The 23,154-nt window shown below is 52.1% G+C and overlaps 1 protein-coding gene across 8 annotated transcripts in view; it reads right to left on the bottom strand.

The window, feature by feature from the left end:
- GREB1 (growth regulating estrogen receptor binding 1) overlaps window positions 1–23,154 on the bottom strand; it is a 134,136-nt gene that overhangs the window by 45,174 nt on the left and 65,808 nt on the right. For 7 of the 8 annotated variants that reach the window (XM_073791584.1, XM_073791583.1, XM_073791582.1 and 4 more), the window contains exons 3-10: window positions 20,331–20,450; window positions 17,751–17,927; window positions 12,178–12,360; window positions 9,799–9,942; window positions 8,307–8,435; window positions 4,294–4,407; window positions 3,712–3,855; window positions 928–1,113 (exon numbers count right to left, since the gene is read on the bottom strand). In XM_073791584.1, coding sequence (XP_073647685.1) covers window positions 928–1,113; window positions 3,712–3,855; window positions 4,294–4,407; window positions 8,307–8,435; window positions 9,799–9,942; window positions 12,178–12,360; window positions 17,751–17,927; window positions 20,331–20,450 — 1,197 coding nt within the window. The remainder of the gene's footprint in view (window positions 1–927; window positions 1,114–3,711; window positions 3,856–4,293; window positions 4,408–8,306; window positions 8,436–9,798; window positions 9,943–12,177; window positions 12,361–17,750; window positions 17,928–20,330; window positions 20,451–23,154) is intronic. The other variant, XM_073791585.1, reaches the window with a different exon arrangement.

Raw genomic sequence — 23,154 nt, forward strand, 5'->3', positions numbered from 1 at the left:
TAGCGATAGGGCCTTTAAAGAAGTAGCTAAGTGAGGTCAGAAGGGTGGGGCCCTAAGCCAGTAGGACTGGTGGCACTCTAAGAAGAGGAAGCGACACCAGAGCTCACCCTCTGTCCCCACACACATGCACAGAGGAGGATACAGTGAGAAGGCAGCCGTCTGCAAGCCAGGAAGAGAGGCCTCACCAGAACCCAACCTTGCTGCCACCCTCATCTTGGATTTCCAGCCTCTAGAAACGTGAGAAGATAAAGTTGTGAGGTTTAAGCATGCAGTCTGTAGTATTTTGTTATGGCAGCCCGAGCCGACAAATACAAATTGCTTCTCAATGTGTCTAAAATACGAACTCTTGACCTTAGCCTGAGGCCCTACCCTCTCTCTGACAGCACCCTCACTGCCGTGCTCTCACTCTGCAGCCGCCCTGGCTCCCACTGACCTGGGGCTCCATGCTCCAGCCCCGCCCGCCGCCCACCCATCCTCCCGCCTCTGCCTCCCTCAGAGCTTCATAAGGCTGGATCCTTCTCATCACTCAGGTCTCGACCCAAACGCCATCTCCTCACAGAGGCCTTTTCTGACAACTTGAAACAACCCCACAATGACATACCCCACCTCCCTCTGCTTATTTTCCACTGGTTTACTGTTTCTCTCTCCCACTAGGATACAATCTCCTTGAGGGCAAAGCCATTGTTTTCTTCCTGCTGTATCTCTGCGCCTAGAAGGGCAGGGAAATCATTTTTGAATTCTCACTGTAGATTCTGACCTACTTGAAGGCCTTCCCAGCCCCTCGGGGTGGAGAGCACTGCAGTGACCTGACAGCAGAGGCGGTCTTCACCAGGGTTCAAAGAGAGGGTCGGCGATCAAGGCTTGTGCGGTTCCTGTCTTTAGCGATTATTCCACCAGTGGTTCCCACGAAATGGGAGGGAGACTCACCCAGCTGGACGAGATAGTAGACGGTCAGCAGGAGCTGCATCTCCTCTGAGATGGGCTGTATCGTGGAGGCCCCATACTGCCCATACGCTCTGGAGATGGACTGGGAGTTCTGGTAGCACGTGTACAGGAGAGGGCTCACGACGACATCGTTCAGGTTCCCACAGAGGTAAGGGAAGTGCCCGTGCCCTGGGGGACGAGAAACAGCACCCGCTTGGCACCTGGCCTCGGGCACAAGGCGTGGTCCCCACGTGTGGGCGGTCTCTGAATGCCAGGGAGTGAAAACAGGCAGGCTGGTTGCACCTGGGGTAACGCGAGTGCTCCTTTCCAAGGAAATCTTGGACTCCCAGCCCTTGCTGATGTGTGCACCTGCTCTGAGAACAGACAGGGGCTGTAGCATTTGCTTGTTCATTTAGTCCAACCCCCTATTTTAGAGCCAAGCAAGCTCAGGCCCAGAGGGAACTGGCAAAGCTGAACAGCCATCGCCTGAGCTGCTCCTTCAGCTCTGACTCCAGAAATTTCACGCGGGCAACGCCTACCAGATCTTTGCCAGGCCTGCGCCAGCCCGAGTCTCCCCAGCTCCCCGTTTTGGATTCTGCCTCCAAGTCTCCCAGAACTCTCTGACAAGCTGAGTTAGGAAAATAAATCACTGTACAGACCAGAGACTCCGAATACTGACAGAACTTGACAAATGCTTTAGTGAACGTTACAAGATTAATTCTGATGGCAACTCTCAGAGGCGGGTCAGCCCAGGCCAGTTCCGAATCGCCTCTGCACCATTTATTAACTATGTGACCCTCCGCGAGAAGCTTAACTTCCCTAAGCCTCAGTCTCCACCTTTGTAGAATGGGGTGGAGAAAATCGAGCCCTCATGTGGTTGCTGAGATGATCAAACGTGATTCAGCATGGGTGTGGCATCTTGTACTCAGAAGGTCTCCACTTATTCACCAAACACACACTTAGTGGACGCCTGCCGTGTGCTATGTACGGGCCTCACTCTCGGCTCTGGGGGAAGATCTGGGGACTGGGACACAGTTCATGTCCTCCAGGAAATTGATTCCCAGACCTGAGGGTGCATGAGGGTCCCCTGAAAGGCTTCCTAAAACACAGGTTGCTGGGCCCCACCACAGAGCTTCTGATTCGGATTCTGGGATGGGCATGGGAATTCACACCTCTACTGAGGTCCCAGGTGACGCTGGCTTTGCTGGTCCAGGGACCACAATTTGGGTAGCATTGTTCACAAACATTATGGTTTATAAGAGGCAATGTAAAGAATTACTATTAAAAGAAGGATGTGAAATTTGTCATGAAAGAGGCACAGAGAAGCTACAACGGGGCCCAGATAAAAGGAATCTGAGGGGCTTCCCTGGTGGTGCAGTGGTTAAGAATCCACCTGCCAATGCAGGGGACACGGGTTCAAGCCCTGGGCCGGGAAGATCCCACATGCCGCAGAGCAATTAAGCCCGTGCGCCACAACTACTGAGCCTGCGCTCTAGAGCCCACGAGACACAACTACTAAAGCCCGCGTGCCACAGCTACTGAAGCCCGCACGCCTAGAGCCCATGCTCTACAACAAGAGAAGCCACCACAATGAGAAGCCTGCGCACTGCAATGAGGAGTAGGCCCCGCTCGCTGCAACTAGCCTCACGCCCAGTTCAAAACCCAGACCTGCACCCTTCTTCCTGAATATCCTGTTCTTTTTTTTTTTAGGATAAAGAAAGGAGTATCCTCTCCTATTTCGTAATTAAGAGTAAGATACCTCCCCACTTTCCTACCACCCTCTCTCCTCTACTCCTACAAACACGATACCAAATAGTGTTCACTCTACTCAATACTCTGTAATGACCTATATGAGAAAAGAATCTAAAAAAGAGTGGATATATGTATATGTACAACTGATTCACTTTGCTGTACACCTAAAACTAACACAACATTGTAAATCAACTATACTCCTATAAAATTTTTTTTAAGTTTATGCCATCTAATAATAACAGAAAAAATAAAAATAAAAAAATAAAATAAAAACATGAAAAACACCCCACAGTCTGCCCTTATTTAAGAAGGACCTGAATGTGTGAGTGTGTGTGTGTGTGAGTGTGTGTGTGTGTGTGTGTGTGTGTGTGTGTGTGACTCCGTGCCAGCCCACGGCACTGGCCAGCACCATCATCAAACAAGCCCTGCCGAATCCTCACGTTTCAAGGGCTCCCGCTTCGTTAGGAAGGAATTTCCTTAGTTGAGCCACAAATTGACCTCCAACCACGTACATAAGCCCACAGAATAGAGGTCAAATCTGGTCTTGTTTCATGCTTCTGCCTGGTGACCATGGCTATCTTTGCCCAAAGTCAGATTTCATGGCCCCAAAATACTAGTGGTCACAGGACAACCCACCAGACCGGGGGCCTGACAAATCGGCAAGGGGTTGATGACCTATCTCTCACCCATGGTGCTCAGCCCTGGGCCTGGTACCATGGCAGGAGCCGAGGGAGGCTGAGAGAGGGACTGATTGAAGGAACAAATGAACAAGCAAATGGTCGTCATGGGACAGGATCGTCGCACTTGGGCTCATCGTAGAAAACGGTGACAAGCTCTGAAACTCTGGCGCCTGATCAGGGGCTACCCCAGTGACCAGTCTGCTTGGTTCTCTCATTGCCCCGGAAAGGATTTTAGAGTTTTCCCAGGAGGACCCCTTGGTGTGGAGTCAGACTGGGAGGACGTGTCATGTTGCCTGTTTCTCGTGCGTTCCCTGGGTTCCCCGACTTCCACCACTCGTCACACTGCTGTACTTGCCTTTAAAGATCACTGGCTTGGCCTTGCATATTTTCAGCAAGTTGTCGGGAACGGACACTGGTTCTCCGGAGGCCACAATAGGAAAGGTGACTGAGGCCGGTCCCACCAAGCCAACCTGGGGCATGCAGGTCACGCCTGTGCTCTCTAGGGACATGCCGAGAGCATTAGGAAGACACGTCAGACAAAGCATCCACCTCCGGCAGACCTGCCGTCAGGCTGGCCAACACATCTGCTACAACTTGACCAGTTCCCTACTTATGGGAGCATCCAAGTCCGGGAATCACAGATTCCTGCGGTCAAAAGCATCTTAAAGGTCACTGGGTCCCCCTTCCCCACCAAACAACCTAGTCTCCTCCTCCCAATATCCCTGCCAAGTGACAGGCAAGCCTTTTAAAAAATTCCTCTAGGATCAGAGAAGTCAATACTGTACATAGATCCTGGGCTTTGTTAAGCAAGTCTAATGTACGAGAAAGAGAATCTTTTGTTATACCCAAGTCTGCCTCCCTAGAACACACACCACCGGCAGCACCACCACCGCTAGCACCCAAGCCTTGGACTTGGGGCAAGGATTTCGTCACTTACCGTACTTAGCCCTGTTCCCGCCACCCTGGGGGTGGCCACCATCCGCAGCTGATGGAGATTCTGGAGACCATCCTTTGTGGCGTTTTTTGGGGGGCCCGGAGTTTGATAAGATACCTAGGCCACATTCAGAGTGTGGATTAGGGTGTCACTAGGGATGAGCTTCAATACAACGTTCCCCTGAATTGGAGCACACTTATTTGTAACTTTTTAAATCACAGTTTCACAATGGGTTTTAGCATCTAGTGAAGTATCTAGGCTTAAGGAAATATCCCATCGACCTTGGTAAATGTTTTATTCCAAAGCTGTGCAAGTGTCTAAGTTCTAGCTCTCCGAGCATTACCTCCTGCATCTTTACAGTGGGATAAGAAAACCTAGTCTGAAAGGCGGTTTGATCAGGACTAAAGAGAATATATGTAAAGCACAGAGCCTGGGTCCAATAAATGGTAGCCACCAAGGCCCACATCACCATCATCGTCTACACATTCCAGTAAATGAGTACGTGTTTCTATAGACAAGCTGCAACTGCATTCAACTTACCGCCACAGTTTCACCACTTGGGGGCAGTACCGATCCACCTGTGCACCTCTCCCCACCCCCGGCCTCGGTAAGCTAATTTCAGACTAACAAAATGATGGGGAACAGAAGCTGGTACCCACTGCTGTTAATGAGTCATCCCGGCCCACGGCAGGGAACAGCATGAGAATGACTCATGCTCTGTTCTGGGATTATTCAAAGTATCAAGAATTGGCTACCATATATTTTGGGACCCATCCAACACAAAAGTTCCCCTACATTTAGAGCTCCGCGTTCAACCATGACACATTAAAGTTTAAATTTTAAAACTCTCTATTCCCAGAGACAACCCCATCCCAAGGAAACCAGAACCCCAGATGCCTTCTGACGCCCCACGAGCTCCTGGTGATTCTAAACCGCACCAGGGTTGAGAACCACCGGTTTAGAGCGATGTTTCTCCAAGTCTGGCCTGAGACAAAGCTGGACAGAACCAGTGGGAGCTTGTTCAGAGTGTCTGCTCCCGGACACCCCTCAGCCTACAGAAGCAGACCTCTGGGAGGGAAAGAAAACACTTCGTTCACAAGCACCCTGGTTATGCTGAGGCGCACTGCAGTTTGAGAATCATTGCTTTAAAGTCTTTTAAAAGTAATCCAGGGGCTTCCCTGGTGGCGCAGTGGTTGAGAGTCCGCCTGCCGATGCAGGGGACACGGGTTCGTGCCCCGGTCCGGGAGGATCCCACATGCTGCGGAGCGGCTGGGTCCGTGAGCCGTGGCCGCTGAGCCTGCGCGTCCGGAGCCTGTGCTCCGCAACGGGAGAGGCCACAGCAGTGAGAGGCCCACGTACCGCAAAAAAAAAAAAAAAAAAAAAAAAAGTAATCCAAAGTTATTTTCACCTCTTCTTTAGACCGATTGAAAATGAATGAAATGAAGTGAATAAAATGTTAAAAACGTGAAGTTCTTTGTTTGCAAAGAGCTTTCCAGCAGGTGGTCTCCTCTGATCCCCGCAACCTCTGAGGCAGCTTCTGCTATGTTTGTTCCATTTAGAACCATATCTTCACCTCCCCGAATATCTGTCCTCAAGAGCCAGTAGAAGAGCTCCCACAAAGACTGAGATGCCAGCTCCCCTAAAAACCACGTTAAACTACCAAAGCAGGGAGGGCAATGGGATTGGGTCTCGGTACTAAGGATGGAAGATCTACAGGTATTTTCTCCCTTTGGGATGCTAACACTAACTGTCTCTACGTGGACTCTAAGCTCATGATTTCTGCCAAAATGATGTCACCAGGAGCTGCCCCTGTGGACCATCTATTTCTGGCCATGTGTCCTGGTAGTGGGGAGGGGGACCCTATTTGGCACTTTGGGGGAGACAAGTCTTCATCATATAGCCCACTTCCTGCAGGCACTGCACATCCGGACCCTGAGCTGGGACAACCAAAAAAAGGATCCTGCACATTTCCTTACTCCCTCTCCCACCCTACCCCCGCCCCGTCCCGCAGGGGCAGCACTTCCACTGCGAACCACTGAGCGACAGCCCCCAAGCCCTGGTTAAACACTCCTTGTAGCTTCAGAAGCAGTTTCTTAAAACTGATTCCAGCTCTCCCCAGAGCAGGCGTGAGGCACAGGACCTCTGATGCTCCAGCTGTGCCCTTAACGGTGCAACCACACTCCGCCAGCATCCGTCACGCCCTCTGGGCCGGGCTCTGCGGAGTATCTGGGCTCCCAGAAGACACGATGACGGCCCTGCTCCCAGGAACTTCACAGGCCCGACAGACACAAATGGCCGCGGAACAAAGCCTGACACCTGAGTGTCACAAGGAGGGAGCCCTCCTACAGGGAGGAGGTGACACCTGAGCTAAGCTCTGAAGGGCACGTATAGAAGGTGGGTGGCGAGAGCCCTTCAAGGGCACGGATGTGTGACCAGGGCATAGAGACAGGATGGGGAGGGCACTGAGCTGTACCCAATGCAGCCAGGGTACGAGTTCTTAAGTAGAAAGAGTGGGGAATGAGCGAGTTCAAAAAGGTTGGTTGGGGCCAGATTCCGGAAGTTTCCAGCACCACGCTAGGGAACTGGGGCTCTATTTCTCATGCCCCTCCAAGGAAACACATTCATTCACCACAGAAGGAGCCTCCGGTTGGGTCCACAGAGCCAAACTCACAGGGCCCAGGCCGAAGGATGTCCTCTGTCCCTGCTGTCCGGGGTGGACGCACCCAGGCCTCAGTGCAGGGAGGGGAGGTACCAGCAGCACAGTCTCCCGTCACCGTCCCCAGAGGCTCAGTCCTCAGCCACTGGTCGCCCTCAATTTAGCACCTAGCCGAGAAGAAACAGTCTTGGGAGGAAAAGCGGGTGCCTGCCTGGGGTTCCTCACACTGGGGAAGTTACAGGGATTTGACTCCAGAATGGACACTCTGGTCAGGACTACGAAAGCTCAGATCCAAGTCAGAAAAGATATCGTTCCTTCAACTAAGAGGGAGACAATTCCCGCACCAGGGGAGTCCTCCGCCAGCTGTGTCGCGGAAGCAGGGAGGCCTAGCATGCAGGCTGGTGTCTCTCTGGGCCACACTTTCCTTCTCTGTAAGACAGGTTGGACTAGACGGTTTCTGGGCCCTCTTCCGGTGAAGCTCTCGGGTCCTAATGTTCCACTCAGCTGTGTGCACGCAGGAGGGAGGAGAGACGTAAGACTGGCCTATTAAATGGCTCCAGGTAAGCACGGAGGGAGAGTACTGAATGTGGGGTCCCCGGACCGCTCCGACCCTTCCTCAACCCACAGCCTCTGCTCCAGCAGGAGGCCCGCTTCACCCCTTCACTCGCTTTTCTCACTCGGACCCTCACCGCCTCATCCCTCTTCCTCACTTCCTCCCATACGATCTCTAATTAATGCTTCCCCAACTGTCAGCTGCAACTCAGCTGTCACCTCCGCCAGGAAGCCCTCCCTGAAAAGACCAGCTCAGTGATGGTGTTGATGCAGGTGGCGATAATGGCGCCCCTTAGTGAGCTGCCAGTTGTGCCCTGAATTTCCATACAGCACCTCATCTAACCTCCAACTGCCCGCAGAGCAGAATTCTCATCTCCTGATGAGGGAATGTTTAGCCAGGAGACTTGATCCCCTGACAGAGCTGGGTTTTGAATTCTTGTTCATCTGATTCTGGAGCCCCTATCTTCCCATGACACCACGTGGCCCCATTTCTCCAGAACTCTCCAGCCCTCACGGTGGGCGGCCCACAATGCAACAGGTCACCCGCCCATACGGGGCTCCCACTGTGCTGGGCAGACACACCCACCACCCAAGTCGGGGGCCGAAGCCAGGGCCCCCCCGGCGCCAGGGCCTGAGCACAGCCCCATGGACTCAGGAGGCACCTGCTGACCTGGCCTGACTCTCCTTCCAAGCCCCCCAATTCCAGGAGGCTCGGGGGCCTCGGCACGGGGGCTCCCCCATCCTCCCACCCCGCCACCGTCTTGACCCAGAGCAGAGTAAGGCCCCCGAACAGGACAGGCAAGGCTACCTAAGGCCGAGGGACGCGGCGCGGTGGACAGGCTGTGCTTCACCAGCAGCTGGTGCTTCGGGGAGTCTTTGCCGTTGAAAACAGCCGGACCCACGGCTGTGGTTAGCGACGCATGATCGTGGGCTGGTCCTGACAGCAGAGAGAAAGAGGGGAGAGAGCGGGGCACTCTGTGAGCCCAGCAAGCAGGAGATGACTCTTCCTCCATTTTACAAATTAGCCTTTCACTGATGCGGCCCGTCGGGAGTCGGAGCTCTTGCCAGAGTGATTCTGCCCCCCCCGGAGAAAGCACAGACACACACGGACAGGCACACACGCGTATGTGCACACACAGGCACACACACTCCTGTGCATGCGTTACTGAGCACGCCTGGTGAGAGAAGGGCCAGCGGGGCCCCTGGATTCCGGGAGCACCGCTGCATCTGCTCCACCCTCCTTCCACCTTCTCGCTCACCCTCCTGAGTTCAGGGGCATGTCAAACATGCTCAGGAAAGCAGGCAGGTTTGCCATCGCCCAGATCCAGGCTGCCCACAGGGCCTGGGGCTCCCCGGGCCCGAGGAGAATTCTGGGGGCCATCGGGGGCTGTGGTCTTGTAAGTCACCCACATCAGCCAGAATGATCTGGAAGGCACTCCAGACTCAGGAGTAGCACAAAACATCTCCTGTGTTGAGGCGGCATGGTGAGGGGTTAAGGGTGGGTTCCGAAGCCAGACGACCCGTGTCTGAGCCCCAGCTCTGCTGCGTACTTGCTGTGCAACCTTCCTTAACTTACGTCACCTCCCATTGTTCTCATCTAGACAATGGAGGTAATCACAGAGCCACTGTGAGGACGACACGCGTTAACAGAAGGTCATAAGCACAAAGTATCTGCTATTACTATCATCGTACTCAATTCTTACGATCACCCTGCAGATTAGACAGAAAAGATTTTCTCCATCTGTACGGATGAGGAAACGGAGATTCAAAGAGTTAAAATGAGTGGCCCCAAGTCACCTGGCTAGGAGGCAGCAGCGCTGGAACTCACCAAGGTGTTCTGAAGACAAAAGCAGTGATCCCTCCAGCTGCCAAGGTGTGACGGGCCCCAGGCGGCCCGGGCGCAGTGAGGACAACAGCAGACACCACGTGGACCGGGGGACACCGTGCCTCCGGAGGACAGTGTGTTCCCAGCCCAGGTGCAGCCTCTTCGCTGTGGATTACGAGTCACACGGGGCAAGGGCCTGGTTCCCCTCGGCACAGCCCCTGGGCAGGAGGAATAACGACCACCAAGCCACCAGAGGCCTTGGGAAGGAGGCTGCTATCTCCTTGGTAACAGCTGTCGTGCTTATCAGGTCTGTTTGTCATGGCAAATGCCAAGTTCATGAACCAGAAATGCCTGTATCAAGTCCTACTGCCCGTGAGATCCTATGCGAGCATCTTTGTGCCTCAATTTCCAAGTCAGAACATTGGGGAAACTAAAGCCCACTCCCGGCACGTCCGGCGCTGCTCCATCATCTCACCTGCCTGCGGTGCTCCCAGCGGGATGCTCGGGGTCGTCCCAGGACCAGGCTCGCTGGGGAAGGGAGCTGGCAGCCCAGAGCTCTCCAGCGGTGGGAACAGAGAGCTGGAACACGCACTGGCGGATGCCTGCCGGCTTCTGAGCTCTGTGGGGAAGATGCACACGTGAAAACCAGCCACTGCTCCTCCCCAGCAGCGTGAGATGACTTCCTAGACCGGAATCTGTCCTGTAGGAGAGCCAGCTACAGAGATGACCACAATGGTGCCAAGCCCATCCTAGTCTCTTCGTCCGGGGAAGGAGGGGATGTGACATGCCCCAGGCTCGGTGCCAAAGGCAGGGGATCCAGCAGAGGGACAGCTCTTCTGCCAGGAGCAGGAACAATAGCGACCATTTGGGAAACAGACAGGAACTCATGATACAAACGAAACCTTCCATCACCGCCCTTCAAGTCCAAGGGAAGAACAGAGCTTTACTCAAAGGTAATGGAACAGCTAATACCATCCTCCAGCCCTAAATCACTCTCTGTCCGGAAGATTAACCCCCAGGAGTACTTGGTCACAGCAAGTGATCAAAGGCTCTTATCTGGTCCCACAAGGGGAAGAACCACTGCCTCCCCAGGACGTAGAAAATGACAGGCATGTATGCAGTAGGAGCTCAAGAAATATTTACTGAGCCATGCAAGAACAGGAGTGGGGCGGGGAGAGGAGTGATGGGAGGGGACAGGGGAAGAACGTCCAGAGCCAGCCCCTCCTGAAGCCCTCTGCCCTACTTGCAGAAGCTGGCTGGGAGATTCCAGGTGACCAGAGTGAACCTACGCAGACAGGTGAGGGACAACAGTCTGGTTCTCCCGGGCACCTCACGGAGACCGCTCCTAGGACACGTCCCTCCCCAGCCGTTTGTGAGGGGATGGGGGGGGATCTCAGAGAGTACCTGGGCCTGGGAAATCTAGCCCCTCTGTCCCTATAATCTGACTGCAGCCATGAGAATACGGAGAGAGAGAGAAGGGCGGAGTGTGGCCCTTTCCTAAAGCGGGAGCCCACTCACTTCTGCAAGCACCAGCACCAGGAAGCTGGTCTTTCTCTTCACGGTTAACAGGCTGTGGAGCAGGAAGGGGGCCTATTTGAGCTGAGTTTTCTCTAAGTCAGGGTTTCTCAACTTCAGCGCCATTGACTCTGGGTTGCACAATTCTTTGGAGGGGTGCTGCCCCAGGCACTGCACGATCCAGCAGCATCCCTGACCCCCACCCACGAGATGCCAGTGGCTCTCTGCACTCATGATGATCAACGGTGTCTCCAGACATTGCCAAATATCCCCTGGGGGACAAAACCACCCCCGGCTGAGAACCTTGCCCCAGATACTTGCCACAAGAAGACACAGCACAGTGTTGGCCCTGTGTCAGCTTTGAAAGCTCCCATACAATTAGGCCGATGCTATAAACTAGACGCCCGTAGTGCAAAGTCGCGCTGTAATTTCCCAGGACTGTAGCATCTAGTTTATAGTACAGTAAAGCTGACACAGGGCCAACACTGTGCTGTGCCTCCTTGTGGCAAGTATCTGGGGCAAGGTTCTCAGCCGGGGGTGGTTCTGTCCCCCAGGGGATATTTGGCAATGTCTGGAGACACCGTTGATCGTCATGAGTGCAGAGAGCCACTGGCATCCCGTGGGTGGGGGCCAGGGATGCTGCTAAATCGTGCAGTGCCGTATGGAGGGTCCTTAAAAAACTAAAAGTAGAATTACCATATGACCCAGCAATCCCACCACTGGGCATCTACCCAGAGAAAACCATAACTCAAAAAGACACTTGCACCCCAATGTTCATTGCAGCACTATTTGCAATAGCCAGGACATGGAAACAACCTAGATGTCCGTCGACAGACGAATGGATAAAGAAGATGTGGCACATATATACAATGGAATATTACTCAGCCATAAAAAGGAACGAAATTGGGGCATTTGTAGAGACGTGGATGGACCTAGAGACTGTCATACAGAGTGAAGTAAGTCCGAAAGAGAAAAACAAATATCGTATATTAACACATATGCGGAATCTAGAAAAATGGTACAGATGAACCGTTTTGCAGGGTAGAAATAGAGACACAGATGTAGAGAACAAACGTATGGACACCAAGGGGGGAAAGCAGGCGGAGGGGCGATGGGATGAATTGGGAGACTGGGATCGACATATATACACTAAAATGTATAAAATAACTAATAAGAACGTGCTGTATAAAAAAATAAAATTCGAAACAAAAAAAATTTCACAGGGCTGACGTGTTGCCCGAAACCGCGTCTACTGCAGAGCAGTGTCGGCCCAGAGTCGTGCCGACAGGCCCCTGCTCGCTTGGAGGCGTCCCCTTCTCACACCCCACCCCCTGCTCACCTGAGCCTTTCCAGCAAATGAGAGGCCCTTTGGTCAGAGCCCCTTGTGCGTTGCGGATCAGGTAATATTTCAAGTGTTTCTGCTTCTTGGGCTGGGTGGTCACCTTCAGGTTCATGTGGCTGGAGAACTCTGTGAAGTAACAGAAGCCTTTCTTCCCACAGCCAACGCAATTCCCAGAGAAACCTGGGGAGGAAAAAACCATGACCATCCCCATCTTACACCAAAGTCCCTCCAAGTGACACATCGGCCACTAGGCATTCACATCCTATACCACACCAGTAGGGAAGTCCACGGGGCAAAGGTCCCTGTCAGCTCCTGCTGACAGGGGTCAAGATGACCTTGATGCCAACAGGAGGACCAAGTGGACTCATCGTAGAGCTGAGCCCAGGCAAGCCTGGAAGACTGAACTCGCTTAGGGGCACATTTAAAGCCTCTGCGTCCTACGGCACAGGACAAGAACTGTCCCATTCAACTGTCTACGCTGACCGGGCACCTGCAATGATTTGCTGCGTCCGCATCTCCTTCAGGGCTGGCCAGTCGCAGAATCTCAAAGCAATCAGACCCCTGAGACTAGATGCATTGGGAGTCCTCTTCAGAGTCCAAAGTTCCCTCCAGGAATCAAGTGAGTTGATCCCACGAGTTGCAGAGGAGAAATCAAGAGCTCCACCATGCAAGGCCAGGGTGGTGGTGAGTGAAATCTATGGCCCCAGCAGCCACGGAGTGGAGACACTCGGCTAAAACGTGGTGGTCTATGTCAGCGTCCTGCTGCCTGAAGCCAGAGGGGGCCTTTCTGGGAGATGACAGAGTTCAGCTCTGAGGCTCTGGGAAGGCTGGCTTTATAGAGGCAATGACAAAACCACCTCCCATGAACTATTAAAATCCAGAGAACGTGCTTGAAAGACCTTTACATACTGTAAAGTCTATTCAAACCGGACTCAACAGAACTGTTGGTTAATACCAGAGAAATGTGATGATTTAGGTTTTCTATCTGGTGACCCTTCTGGTTTAACTTCACTATCTCACAAAGGTCTTCCCTGTGACCTTGCTTCGCCCACTGGTACGTCTGGTTTCTAAGGAGCAAGGTTCTTCGGCGGGAGAGACCCTGAAGCTGAGACTAACTTATTTTATCGTATGCTCTGGCTGACAAGTTTACAAAGGGCATTTCAACTCAGGCCAGGAGGACCGTGGGGTTCTGTGCATAAGCTCTGCCTTTAAAGGGGATAATTCTGAGGCCTCTGGCTACTGTCCAAAATAACATCAGTTTGTGAAGGTTCAAAACATCTCTCCACAGAGAAAGAAGACATCTACATTACAGAAACCTTCTGGGTTCTCTGACCGATTTGAAGCAAATTTAATATTCCTTAAAAGGCCCTAGAAATAAAGACAAATCTCTCGGTCTAAAAGGCAGGCACAGGTTAGTTTATCCTTCCAAACTCCTGCCCCCTGTGTACCAGAGAAACAGGTAAGGTACCGAAGAAATGCCAGCACCATGCTCTATGTTTACGTGTTGTTAAAGGGACAGGGAGGAAACTACCATGCAGAGAAAACCAACAGCCTTCCTGCCATTCACTGTCACCCAAACAGGGCACTCAGCTTAACTGACACGACCACCAGTCCGTCAGGACAGCAAAACCTTCTTTTGGGAAATGAGAGCCAGAGAGGCTAAGTAGTTGTCCAGTGTGTAGATCTAGAGAGTGACGTGTGGATTCTAGCATGAGAATGGAGTGCAGACCCAGAAGCACGGCCTTCAAGGCTGCCCCCAATGCCCTCCAGCCTCGTCTCCTGCTTTATCTCCCTCTCCTCCCGCTACTATGCCGAATTCCCAACTGGACTTTATATTGCTGACAGTTCTCATACCTTCTTCCTTAGTGTCAGAGTTACTGACATTTGTGTATTTTCCCCCATAAATATCCCCACGCTTCCAAAGGACCGGGAGCACGGTATGTCTGTGGGGAGGCGTGGGCCATGTGTGTGTGTGTAAGTGTGTGTATCCAAACTAGTGCCTGACACAGGAGAGGCAGCAAATATCTGGAAGGAACAGGAGACAGGAAACAAGGTAACTATCGAAGTGCACACTTAGCATCTCCGCATACATTTTGACAGGCTTTTGTTTTCTAACGTTCTAATGTTTCTAATGTTTTCTAACTTTATAATCTAATGTTTTTATTTATTCTTTGGTCTCCAACCTGGGCACCTTGAGATAAACAGCTCAACTGTCGTCTAAGAATGAGGCCCTGAGAAAACTTCCACGCTCCCCGGAAGGGATTCTGACCCTGAGGGTTCAAAAGATGATGAACAAGAAGCAGAACTGCAAAACCAAGGACGCTCGGAGCGCTTCACCAAGGCCAGCACCGCCATCCCTTTCCAGAAATAGCTAAATAGCTACAGGCCTTTTGTCCTATGAGAACTGTGGACTGTGGGACCACGGCTCCATTCCAGAAGCCGGGAGGGGAGCCACAGACGAGAAGGGGCTCCTCCTTGCGGTTCAGAAATAAAAGTGGAAACCCTGGTCCTACCAGGATAGTAAGGACAGGCATACCTCGTTCTATTGTCCGTGCCTCTTTTTCTTCATATCTAAATGCTAGGTAGTAACACCTCACTCACCTGCCTCATTTTAACTAGAACAGTTTCTCGCACATGAGAAGTGCTCAGGAAAGTAGCCGCTGTCAGGTTCCTTTGTTGCTGCTGCTGCTGCTGTCTTTCTCCCACTGGCAATCCACCCATTTATCATGACTCAACTCCATCACCACATACTCTGAGATACTCTCCCATCCCTGGGGCTTGGCACGTCCTTCGGGATCCTCTAGCGCCTTAAGCCCTAGGCTGGGACCTGCTGCACAGAGATTTCTGTGGCCGTGGGTGCGATCTCCGAGCTGAGTCCTGGTTGGCCCGTGTCTTCCCACAGGCCCTGAGCTCCCAGGAAGGACCAGGTCCCACTTGGCTTTGGGGCCCTGGGTTGAATTTAAAGTTCACCTTCAGTTTGGGGTTATACATTCCATAAATGCTTAATTATTTGCGTTCTAGATGCACAAAGAGCTTGTTTACTCCCATCGCAGAAATGAACAATCTAGCTAGATGTTTTCTTCTCCTATGTCTTAGCTATCAGCCAATTTCGATGAATTACTATCAAAAAACTGAAACACCCATCTAGGTTTTCATTTTCTCACTTTCTCAGACCAAATCCCTCACAGTTGATTCAAACTCACTAAAACAACGCTCCCTTCATTATAAATTACGGGGTGGGGAGAGGCACCTCAAGCTGTGGCTTCCCCCAAGATATTCCACAGCCTCCACTTCATAGGTCACTAAAAAGCACTGAGCCCCGGCCCCCAGAGGGCTGCAGGGCCACCTTGTCCTGTGCAGCCATCAGGGTTAATTGCAGGAAACCTAAACAGCGCTAAGTGTGCAAGCTGAGAGCATAAAGTTGTTTTCAAAGAAGAAAGCATCGGTTATTACCAGCCGGCCCTTGTCACCCACCTCCGATGGCTTCTTGGCAAGCAATTAACAAAGACCCCACTTCCTCTAAGCTCCCCGCCTGAGGGGCTGAAGTTGTTCCTGGGCTGGTGGTGAATGAACTGAAAGATTCTTGTCTCCACATTTCGAGACCCAGAGCCTCCTTGATTTACTACCCTGGCAATTCCTTTACAGTCACAAAGGGGAGGAATTCATTCAGGCAAACCCCCAGCCGTGGCCAGATCAAACACGAACCAAGTCACCAGGCCATCTTCCCCACTCATTTTGTCCTAAGCGGCCTCAATAAGCAAATTGAATCTGAGTCATTGCGTGACGGCTGACTCCGTCATGCAATGACTCCGTGAGCTTCCTTGGTAGAGTGAATTTTCTGGATTATTCTTGCTTTCAAAAACTAGTTACGATATCTGTTTTACACATGGTAGGGTATATAGCTAGTGGGAAGCTGCTGTAGGGCACAGGGAGTTCAGCTCGGTGCTCTGTGATGACCTAGCTGGGTGGGATGGGCCGGGGGGAGGGAGGTCCCAGAGGGAGGGGATATATATACACATAGAGCTGATTCACTTCATTGTACAGCAGGAACTAACGCAACATTGTAAAGCGATGATACTCCAATTTAAAAAAGAAACAAACCAGTTACGATACAGGCCATTTCAGAGTACTGAGTAGAGTTCCCTGTGCTATACAGCAGGTCCTTATTAGTTATCTATTTTATATGTGGTAGTGTGTATATGTCAGTCCCAATCTCCCAGTTTATCCCTCCCCCACCTTAAGAATCTAAAACACACAAAAAAAGAGTGGATATATGTATATAACTGATTCACTCTGCTGTACACCTGAAACTAATACAACATTGTAAATCAACTATACTCCAATAAAAATTTTAAAAAAACAAAAACCAGTTACGATAAGCCCATGGACCTGCCTTAAGGGAGTACTGGCCACAACTTTTTCTCCCCCTGGTCCTTGCCCCAGAGCCATGTCCATCCCTCCAGTGAGCGTTCGTCTGCTGTGTTTCAGAGTTTACACACCACTGTGTCCCTGCGGCCCTCGTGGCAGGAACCACTTCTGTTTCTTCTCTGGGTCGATCCTCACTCTCCCCTCCCCACCTCCACCCTCTGGTCCTTTGCACAGAGCTTCAGACATAATACCTCCTCAATAAATATCCACTGCGGTGCGTTTACCTACCCAGCTTTGGGGGGCCGTATCAAGCACAAAAGTGAGGTTTAAATGTTTGTACACGTGGGAAGCGCAGAAGGAACTGGGGAGCAGGGGAAGCCAGCTTGCTGGGCTCTCGGTCCAAACCTCACATCTCCCCTGATTTTGCTCCACTAATGGGGGAGTGAGCTGAGCACAGGGCCAGACACACAGAAGGAGCTCAACAGAAGTCCGAGCAAAGGGGAGCCGGGCTTCATAAGGCTTGGTCTCGACTCTGCACTGCAGCTGGGACCCTCTGGGCCAGCGGTGGTCCAAAGATCAAAGCCACGGCTTCCCTAGGCTGACCTCGATCAGGTACGGGGTGGGGCGTGGTAGTTAGAGGGTACCATCTGGAACCAGGGAGACCTGAGTTTGAATCCTGACTCTGTTCCTTTACCTGTGCGCCCTTGGGCAAGTGCATTAACAGGTCCAAGCACACCTGTTAAGCCAGGATAAGAATGACGGGCTGGTGAAGGGTAGAGCGAAGGAGAGAACGGCAGAGGGTGCCCGGCCGTCCCTCAGGACATGACTGTCCAGGAGGCAGGGCCACGCGCTCGGCCTTCTTCTCGCCCTGCCTCGTGTCTGCTGGCTTCCGAGAGCATCTAGGACAGGGTTTGGATCGCAATTCTGACACAGTAGGCACTTTGGAAAGGTCTGATGAATACGTGTACAAGAAGAATGAGTGCTGATGGGTTTTCTACAGGAAGGTAGTCAGGTTTTAAAAGTAACTCTCCTTTGCATTCCATTCCACAAAGAAATAGCCCTGAGTGATGAATAAACAGGGCTGTGTGACATGCTGATGAAGAGTTTCAAAGGTGGCCTGTCCCCCAAGGGGACCAACAGCTCTCCTTGTGCCCACCCGCCAGGCGGCCGGAGCCGCAGAGAAGAGCAGAGGAGCAACTTACCAAGAAGGGCGTTGTGTCCATCGTCATCCGGCAAGAACCTCTTGTCAACGGCACACACCAGGAGATGGTCCGGCAGGCTGGGGGACTTGGCGCCCACCAGGAGGAAGCCCGCGGGGACATCGATGGGCTCGCTGGAGATGGAGACGAGACGCAGGTCCTTCCCTGCCTGGCAGAACCCTAGGAGGGACGGACAGGCTCACACGCTGCCCAGCGAGTGGTTCCCACAGAGCCAGGATCCACGCAGGCAAAGGGGTGACAACAGTTTGGTCTTGTCAGCGACCACCGTGCCGCTGGACCCGGCTGACTTGCAAATTAATTCTGAGAACACTCTTAAGTACATTACCCTTACATGCTTTTCACTTGCCAGTTACAACCATTCACAACAATAAAGTGATTAGGAAGAATGAAAAATTTAAAACATTAAATTAATTCATTACTCATGACACTTAACCACATGCTGCTTTTCTGACTATCGGTGTCACCGTATAATACACATTCATGTAAAATGAAGCCCAGCAGGAAAGAAGGGTAGACCAGTGACGGTGAATTAAAACGTAGACAAGATAAATCCATACGGGACTGTGAGTGAGTCGATGTCTTCTCCACCCTATATTTTATGTGTACGAGGCAGGGGCACATGGCAGGAATACGGGCTGAGGACCGGCTGACGCTGGTGGCCTCACAGGGGCCTCATCAGCAGAGGGAGACTTTCACTCTATACACACGAACCTTTCATATTTCAGAGCTTTAAAATATATTTCCTATTTAAAACTTAAGTGTCCAAAAATATTTAGGAAAAAAATGGAGAAGAGGGAAACAGCTGAGATTTATTTGGAGGGGCCCTTTCTGGGAATCTCCCTCCCTGAAGGCATGCGGAGCCGGATGCCCTGTGGCTTTTCCATCTTTAGTTATCGACAGGGACGATGAGAGTTAACGTGAACCCTGATGACCCCAAGGCCTTCCCTGCAAAACTCTGTGGTACTTTAAGAAGCCTCTCCTCTGGTGTACCTGCTTTACCATTCACAAGGCACTAGTTCCGAGTTCTCGCATCTGCCCCTGGGCGAAGCAGTAAGAGGCACCCACTCTGTACAGCACCAGGTGGGAGAAGCCCTGGAAACTTGTCATTTGAGAGGTCAAGTCATCTGCTCAAAGCTGCTGGGAGGGGGGTCAGGACGGAGCTTGGGGCGGCCCCCCTGCGTTGTCTTGGGGACGTCAAACCAGTTCCCACAGGTGAGGTCAAGGGCCCAGCAGGTCTTTACCTCCATGACCCAGGCCCCTCCCATTCTGCACAGCAGCCGCTTCCTTCTGAAGAGCTGGAGGAAAAAAGGTCGTGGGCAGTCCATGTTCACTGTGCCCACCTGGAAATTCTTTGAAAATCATGGTGGTGACCACCAGAGAGTTTGCCATTCTCTTATTTAATTAGGCGGCCTTTTAGCTCTTGGACACTAGAAGTCCTATATCACAAAGAGCTACTGTTATCTGTTGCCCTTTTCCTGGAAGAGCAGTCCCAGGGAGGGCTGACTCCCTCCCCTGCCGGCCATCGCGCACAAGGTCAAGTCCAGGCCCCCAGGCAGGGTGCATGGGGCCTCCACGGCCGGTCTCATCACTCATCCAAGCCCTGCCTGGCCACCCCTCAGGCCCCTACCTACATAAACTAGTAGCAGTTCCCCAGATGGGCCGTGTTCCCCCTCCTCTAAGCCTTTGCACCTGCTGTTCCTGTCGGGAATATCCCTCTCCCCCAGCCCTCTCGGTCTCCTGGCTAACTCCTGCTGACACTCCAAAACCCATGGGAAGGGCCAGCTCCTCCAGGAGGCCTTTCCCCAAACACTCTACCGGCACCAGAAGCCTCTCCCGTGCTCCCACGGACCCCTGCTGGCCCAGACCACCCCAACCTCCCAGCACTTTCTACACTGCATGCAGAGGGTCTGCTCACATAGCTTTGCTACACTGGGAGCTCTTGGACCTTTTATCTCCATATTTTCAGAGCAGGGCCTCAATACTTATTTTACTCAATTAACTGACCAACTAAGTAGTGACACTCCTTGACTGGTATGGTGACAGGTCAGGTGAACTTCCAACTGCTCAGTGACTTTGCCAGGCGGGGGAGCAGCAGACCAGAAGTGCACTCCAAGACCCTCAAGCACAGAGCACAGGCTCCCATCCCTGAACAAAGGTGCCACCGCGCCCGGCATCTCCAAGCCTCGCTCCTCAACAGCAAAATGAGGATAACCTCACGGACGGTGCAGAGTTCCTGAGATAACGTATTGATAGATCTGCTTTTTCAATGGTAAAGCAGCCACAGATGTGAAAGATTACGCCTACTCATCAGTGCTGATATAAATACACGGTGGACGCTGACCTCAGCTGGGATATTCTGGTTTCTAAACGGCCGATGGAGAAAAATTAACTTTTGGATCGGAATGCGTTTGTAACGGTGGGGCTGTCCGAAGAGTGACAGGGCCCCACGTGGCGTAGCCAGTGCCGCCGGGACGCGAGGGCCCGCCGGGCCACGGCCTGCTGGCGACGCGGGCACGGTCACACCTCGGGGCCCCTCAGCACGCAGCCTGGCGGGCATCTCACCGTCCGTAGTGCAACATCCTTCGGGCGGGGGCTGCATCTGGTAGGGGTTTGGGGGACAGTTCTGTTCCAGCCCCCCTTCCCCTTCCTCTTCCTCTTCCTCATTTTCCACTCGGCTTCCACCTAGACGTGGGAAAGGAGAGCAATGAGTAAGTCCACAGCGGGTCTCGGCAGCTAGTAATTAACCAGGCCTCACAGACACACGATTTAAGGAGGCCATTACCACCCTCCTTTACTCGCGGCGAAGGCCAAGACTCACTCAGGCCGGAAGTCCTTCCCAAGGTCACAGACTCTGGCTCCAAGCCTGGCCTTGTGACTTCAAACGCAGGTCCACGTCACCTCCCAGCCCCCAGAGCCACACACGTGTGCACGAGCAGCAGGGCTCAGCGCGGACATAGCTGTCGACAAGGACTGAGCATGCAGCCTGCACAGAGCAGGCTCTCCAAAAACATCTGTGTGGGAGGAACCACGGTGTAACATAAGGACCATTTTACAGCTAAGGAAACCGAGGTTCAGAGAGACCCAGTGGTTCAACAAACCGTTAAGCAGCACAGCCGGTATGTTCCCAGTTACACCCGACACCCAAGCTGCCATTCTTGCCACTAACTGCATCGCTTGCTTTAGAACCCGAAGTCCGGTGGGAACAACGTTTACATTTATTTATCCCCAAGGGAAGACTGGATGTATACAAACCGGAAATGCGAACACCCGAACTTACCACACTCACCAAAAGAAGCCATCCCAGAACAGGCCAAGCGACTTTAAGAAACTTTTTTTAAGTGAAATAGTATTTTAGGAGTAATGGCAAGTGTGGAAACGGCCAGGAGAGCCAGGAGAGCCAGGAATTGGCCAGGAAAATCCCACTCCCCCTGTGTGTGAGCTTCATCACAGCAATGAAAGAGCTGGTCTTCCCCACAGGCTCTCAGTTCCTGGAGAGTGTGGGCCCAGCCCATATTCTGTAACCCAGGCACCTAGCAGAATGCCTCGTGCAGGAAACTACTTCCCAACTGGTCTGAGCACACACAGTTATACCTTATTTACCCAGCCTGCTAGAGAAAGAGGGTTTCACATCAATGAATTTACAAATTCCTTCTAACTTCTTTTAACTTCTTTGGGTAAAAAAATCCTTCTATCTTTAAATGTCATTTAAGAAATAGGATCCAGATTTCCTCGTGGAATAGGGTCGTTACAAGCATCCTTAGATACCCTAGGCCGGGAGACAGATGCTTCTTCCTTTTTGGTTTCTCCGTATCCTCCTCTAGTGCTGACCCCTTTGCTGCCAATCCTACTCTCATCTTAGCTGGCTCTCACACTCTCCATCCATCCAGTGGGTTACGTGGCTTTAGGTTAACGATGAAATTGTGCGCAGCAGAAAAAGATTGACTAGAAATCTGGGAACTCGAGTTTTAGTCCTTGGGTCTGCCATTGTCTGTGTGGCCACAGAAAAGTTACTTAACCTCTCTGTGCGTCAGATCTTGCATCTTTAAAATGCGGGGGTCACAGAAGGTCACTTTGAGCTGTGACAGTCTATGTGGGGATATGTGGCTCTCAGAGTTGCACAGAACATTCCAGGTGTGATTTAATCAGTACAGGGTGCTGGGAGCATAACCTCAGGGTGGTCACCATTTGAAAGGTGCCGGAAGGACAAGAGGCAGAAGAAACTAACATCTTAGGCCGGCCCAGGCCCATGACCTTGGGAAGGTCACGGCAGGAAGTGAGCAAGAATTCCTAGTGTCTCCATCCCTCCAGGACGAGAGGACACAGAGGTGGCGGGGAGACTGTGAAAAGCTTACCCGGGAAAAACACAAAAGGGCGTTGGAGGGGAAAAATGCAGAGCCTCCTTCAGCCGCTGCTTCCTTCCTGCCGTTAAATGCAGGCAGGGACGGTTTTAGCAGGAGGTCGAGTCACGCCCAGACCCCAGGTGCCAGCCATGCCGCTCGGGTCCTCACAGGGGCCCAAACCATCCTCTGGCCGTCTATGGAGTAGGTGGCTTAGAAGGCTGTCTGCAAAATCAAGACTAGTCTGTAAGCCAGAGACTCAGCTCCAGGGGCTCGGGGGAGGGGGTGGGGGTACAGCAAAGCACCAACAATTAGAGTGAAAAGGGGAAGCCGGGGACTTCGGCGCTCTGAGGGCACACACAGGAATGTCTGCACGTTACTCTGCTCCACCGAAAAGAACAGGAATCCAGACTGTCCGAGAGAATGAAAGGAGAGGGTCTTAAGCCTCTGCAAGTCAAAGAAAGGGCTCAAAATCCCGTCGCTGCTAAGAAAGCAGGATTAAAGGTCAAAGGTCTACATCAGACATTCCAGGGTCTTTGATGGGATCCTTCAGCCAGCAACAAGCCCAAGGAGACTTCCTAACCGAGGCCAGACTAAACCAGACTGTTTACCAAGGTCTCCTGGCAGGATGAGAGCTTTAAAATGGCCTTAGACAAAACCAACTGGACTGGGAGCTCAGGACCTTAAAACTCAACCACAGGAATCCAGGGGTTCCACGGCTGCACTGCACCCCATAGAGGACGAGGGCATGTGTTTTAATGATTAGAGTAAATTTTGTTTTCTTTCCATGAGAAGAAACCGTATGACATTCTGAGTGGGTAGGATTACAGGAATGTACCTGCATCTTGTTTAATAAATACATACTTATCCCCAAATACTGGGGTTGTATTTGTTTTGTTTGGTTGGCCTTCCTTTAAAAAACAAATAATACGTAAAAGATTTCTCCCCTAGAAGGAGGGGGTAATACCCCTAATTCGTAGAACAAAGTAACAAGGGCCCTCTGAATCGCCCTCACAAATACAGAAAATGTTAACAGATCAAGGGGTGTT

This window comes from Tursiops truncatus, chromosome 14 (assembly GCF_011762595.2).
Source record: "Tursiops truncatus isolate mTurTru1 chromosome 14, mTurTru1.mat.Y, whole genome shotgun sequence".
In the NCBI taxonomy this organism is placed as follows: Eukaryota; Metazoa; Chordata; class Mammalia; order Artiodactyla; family Delphinidae; genus Tursiops; species Tursiops truncatus.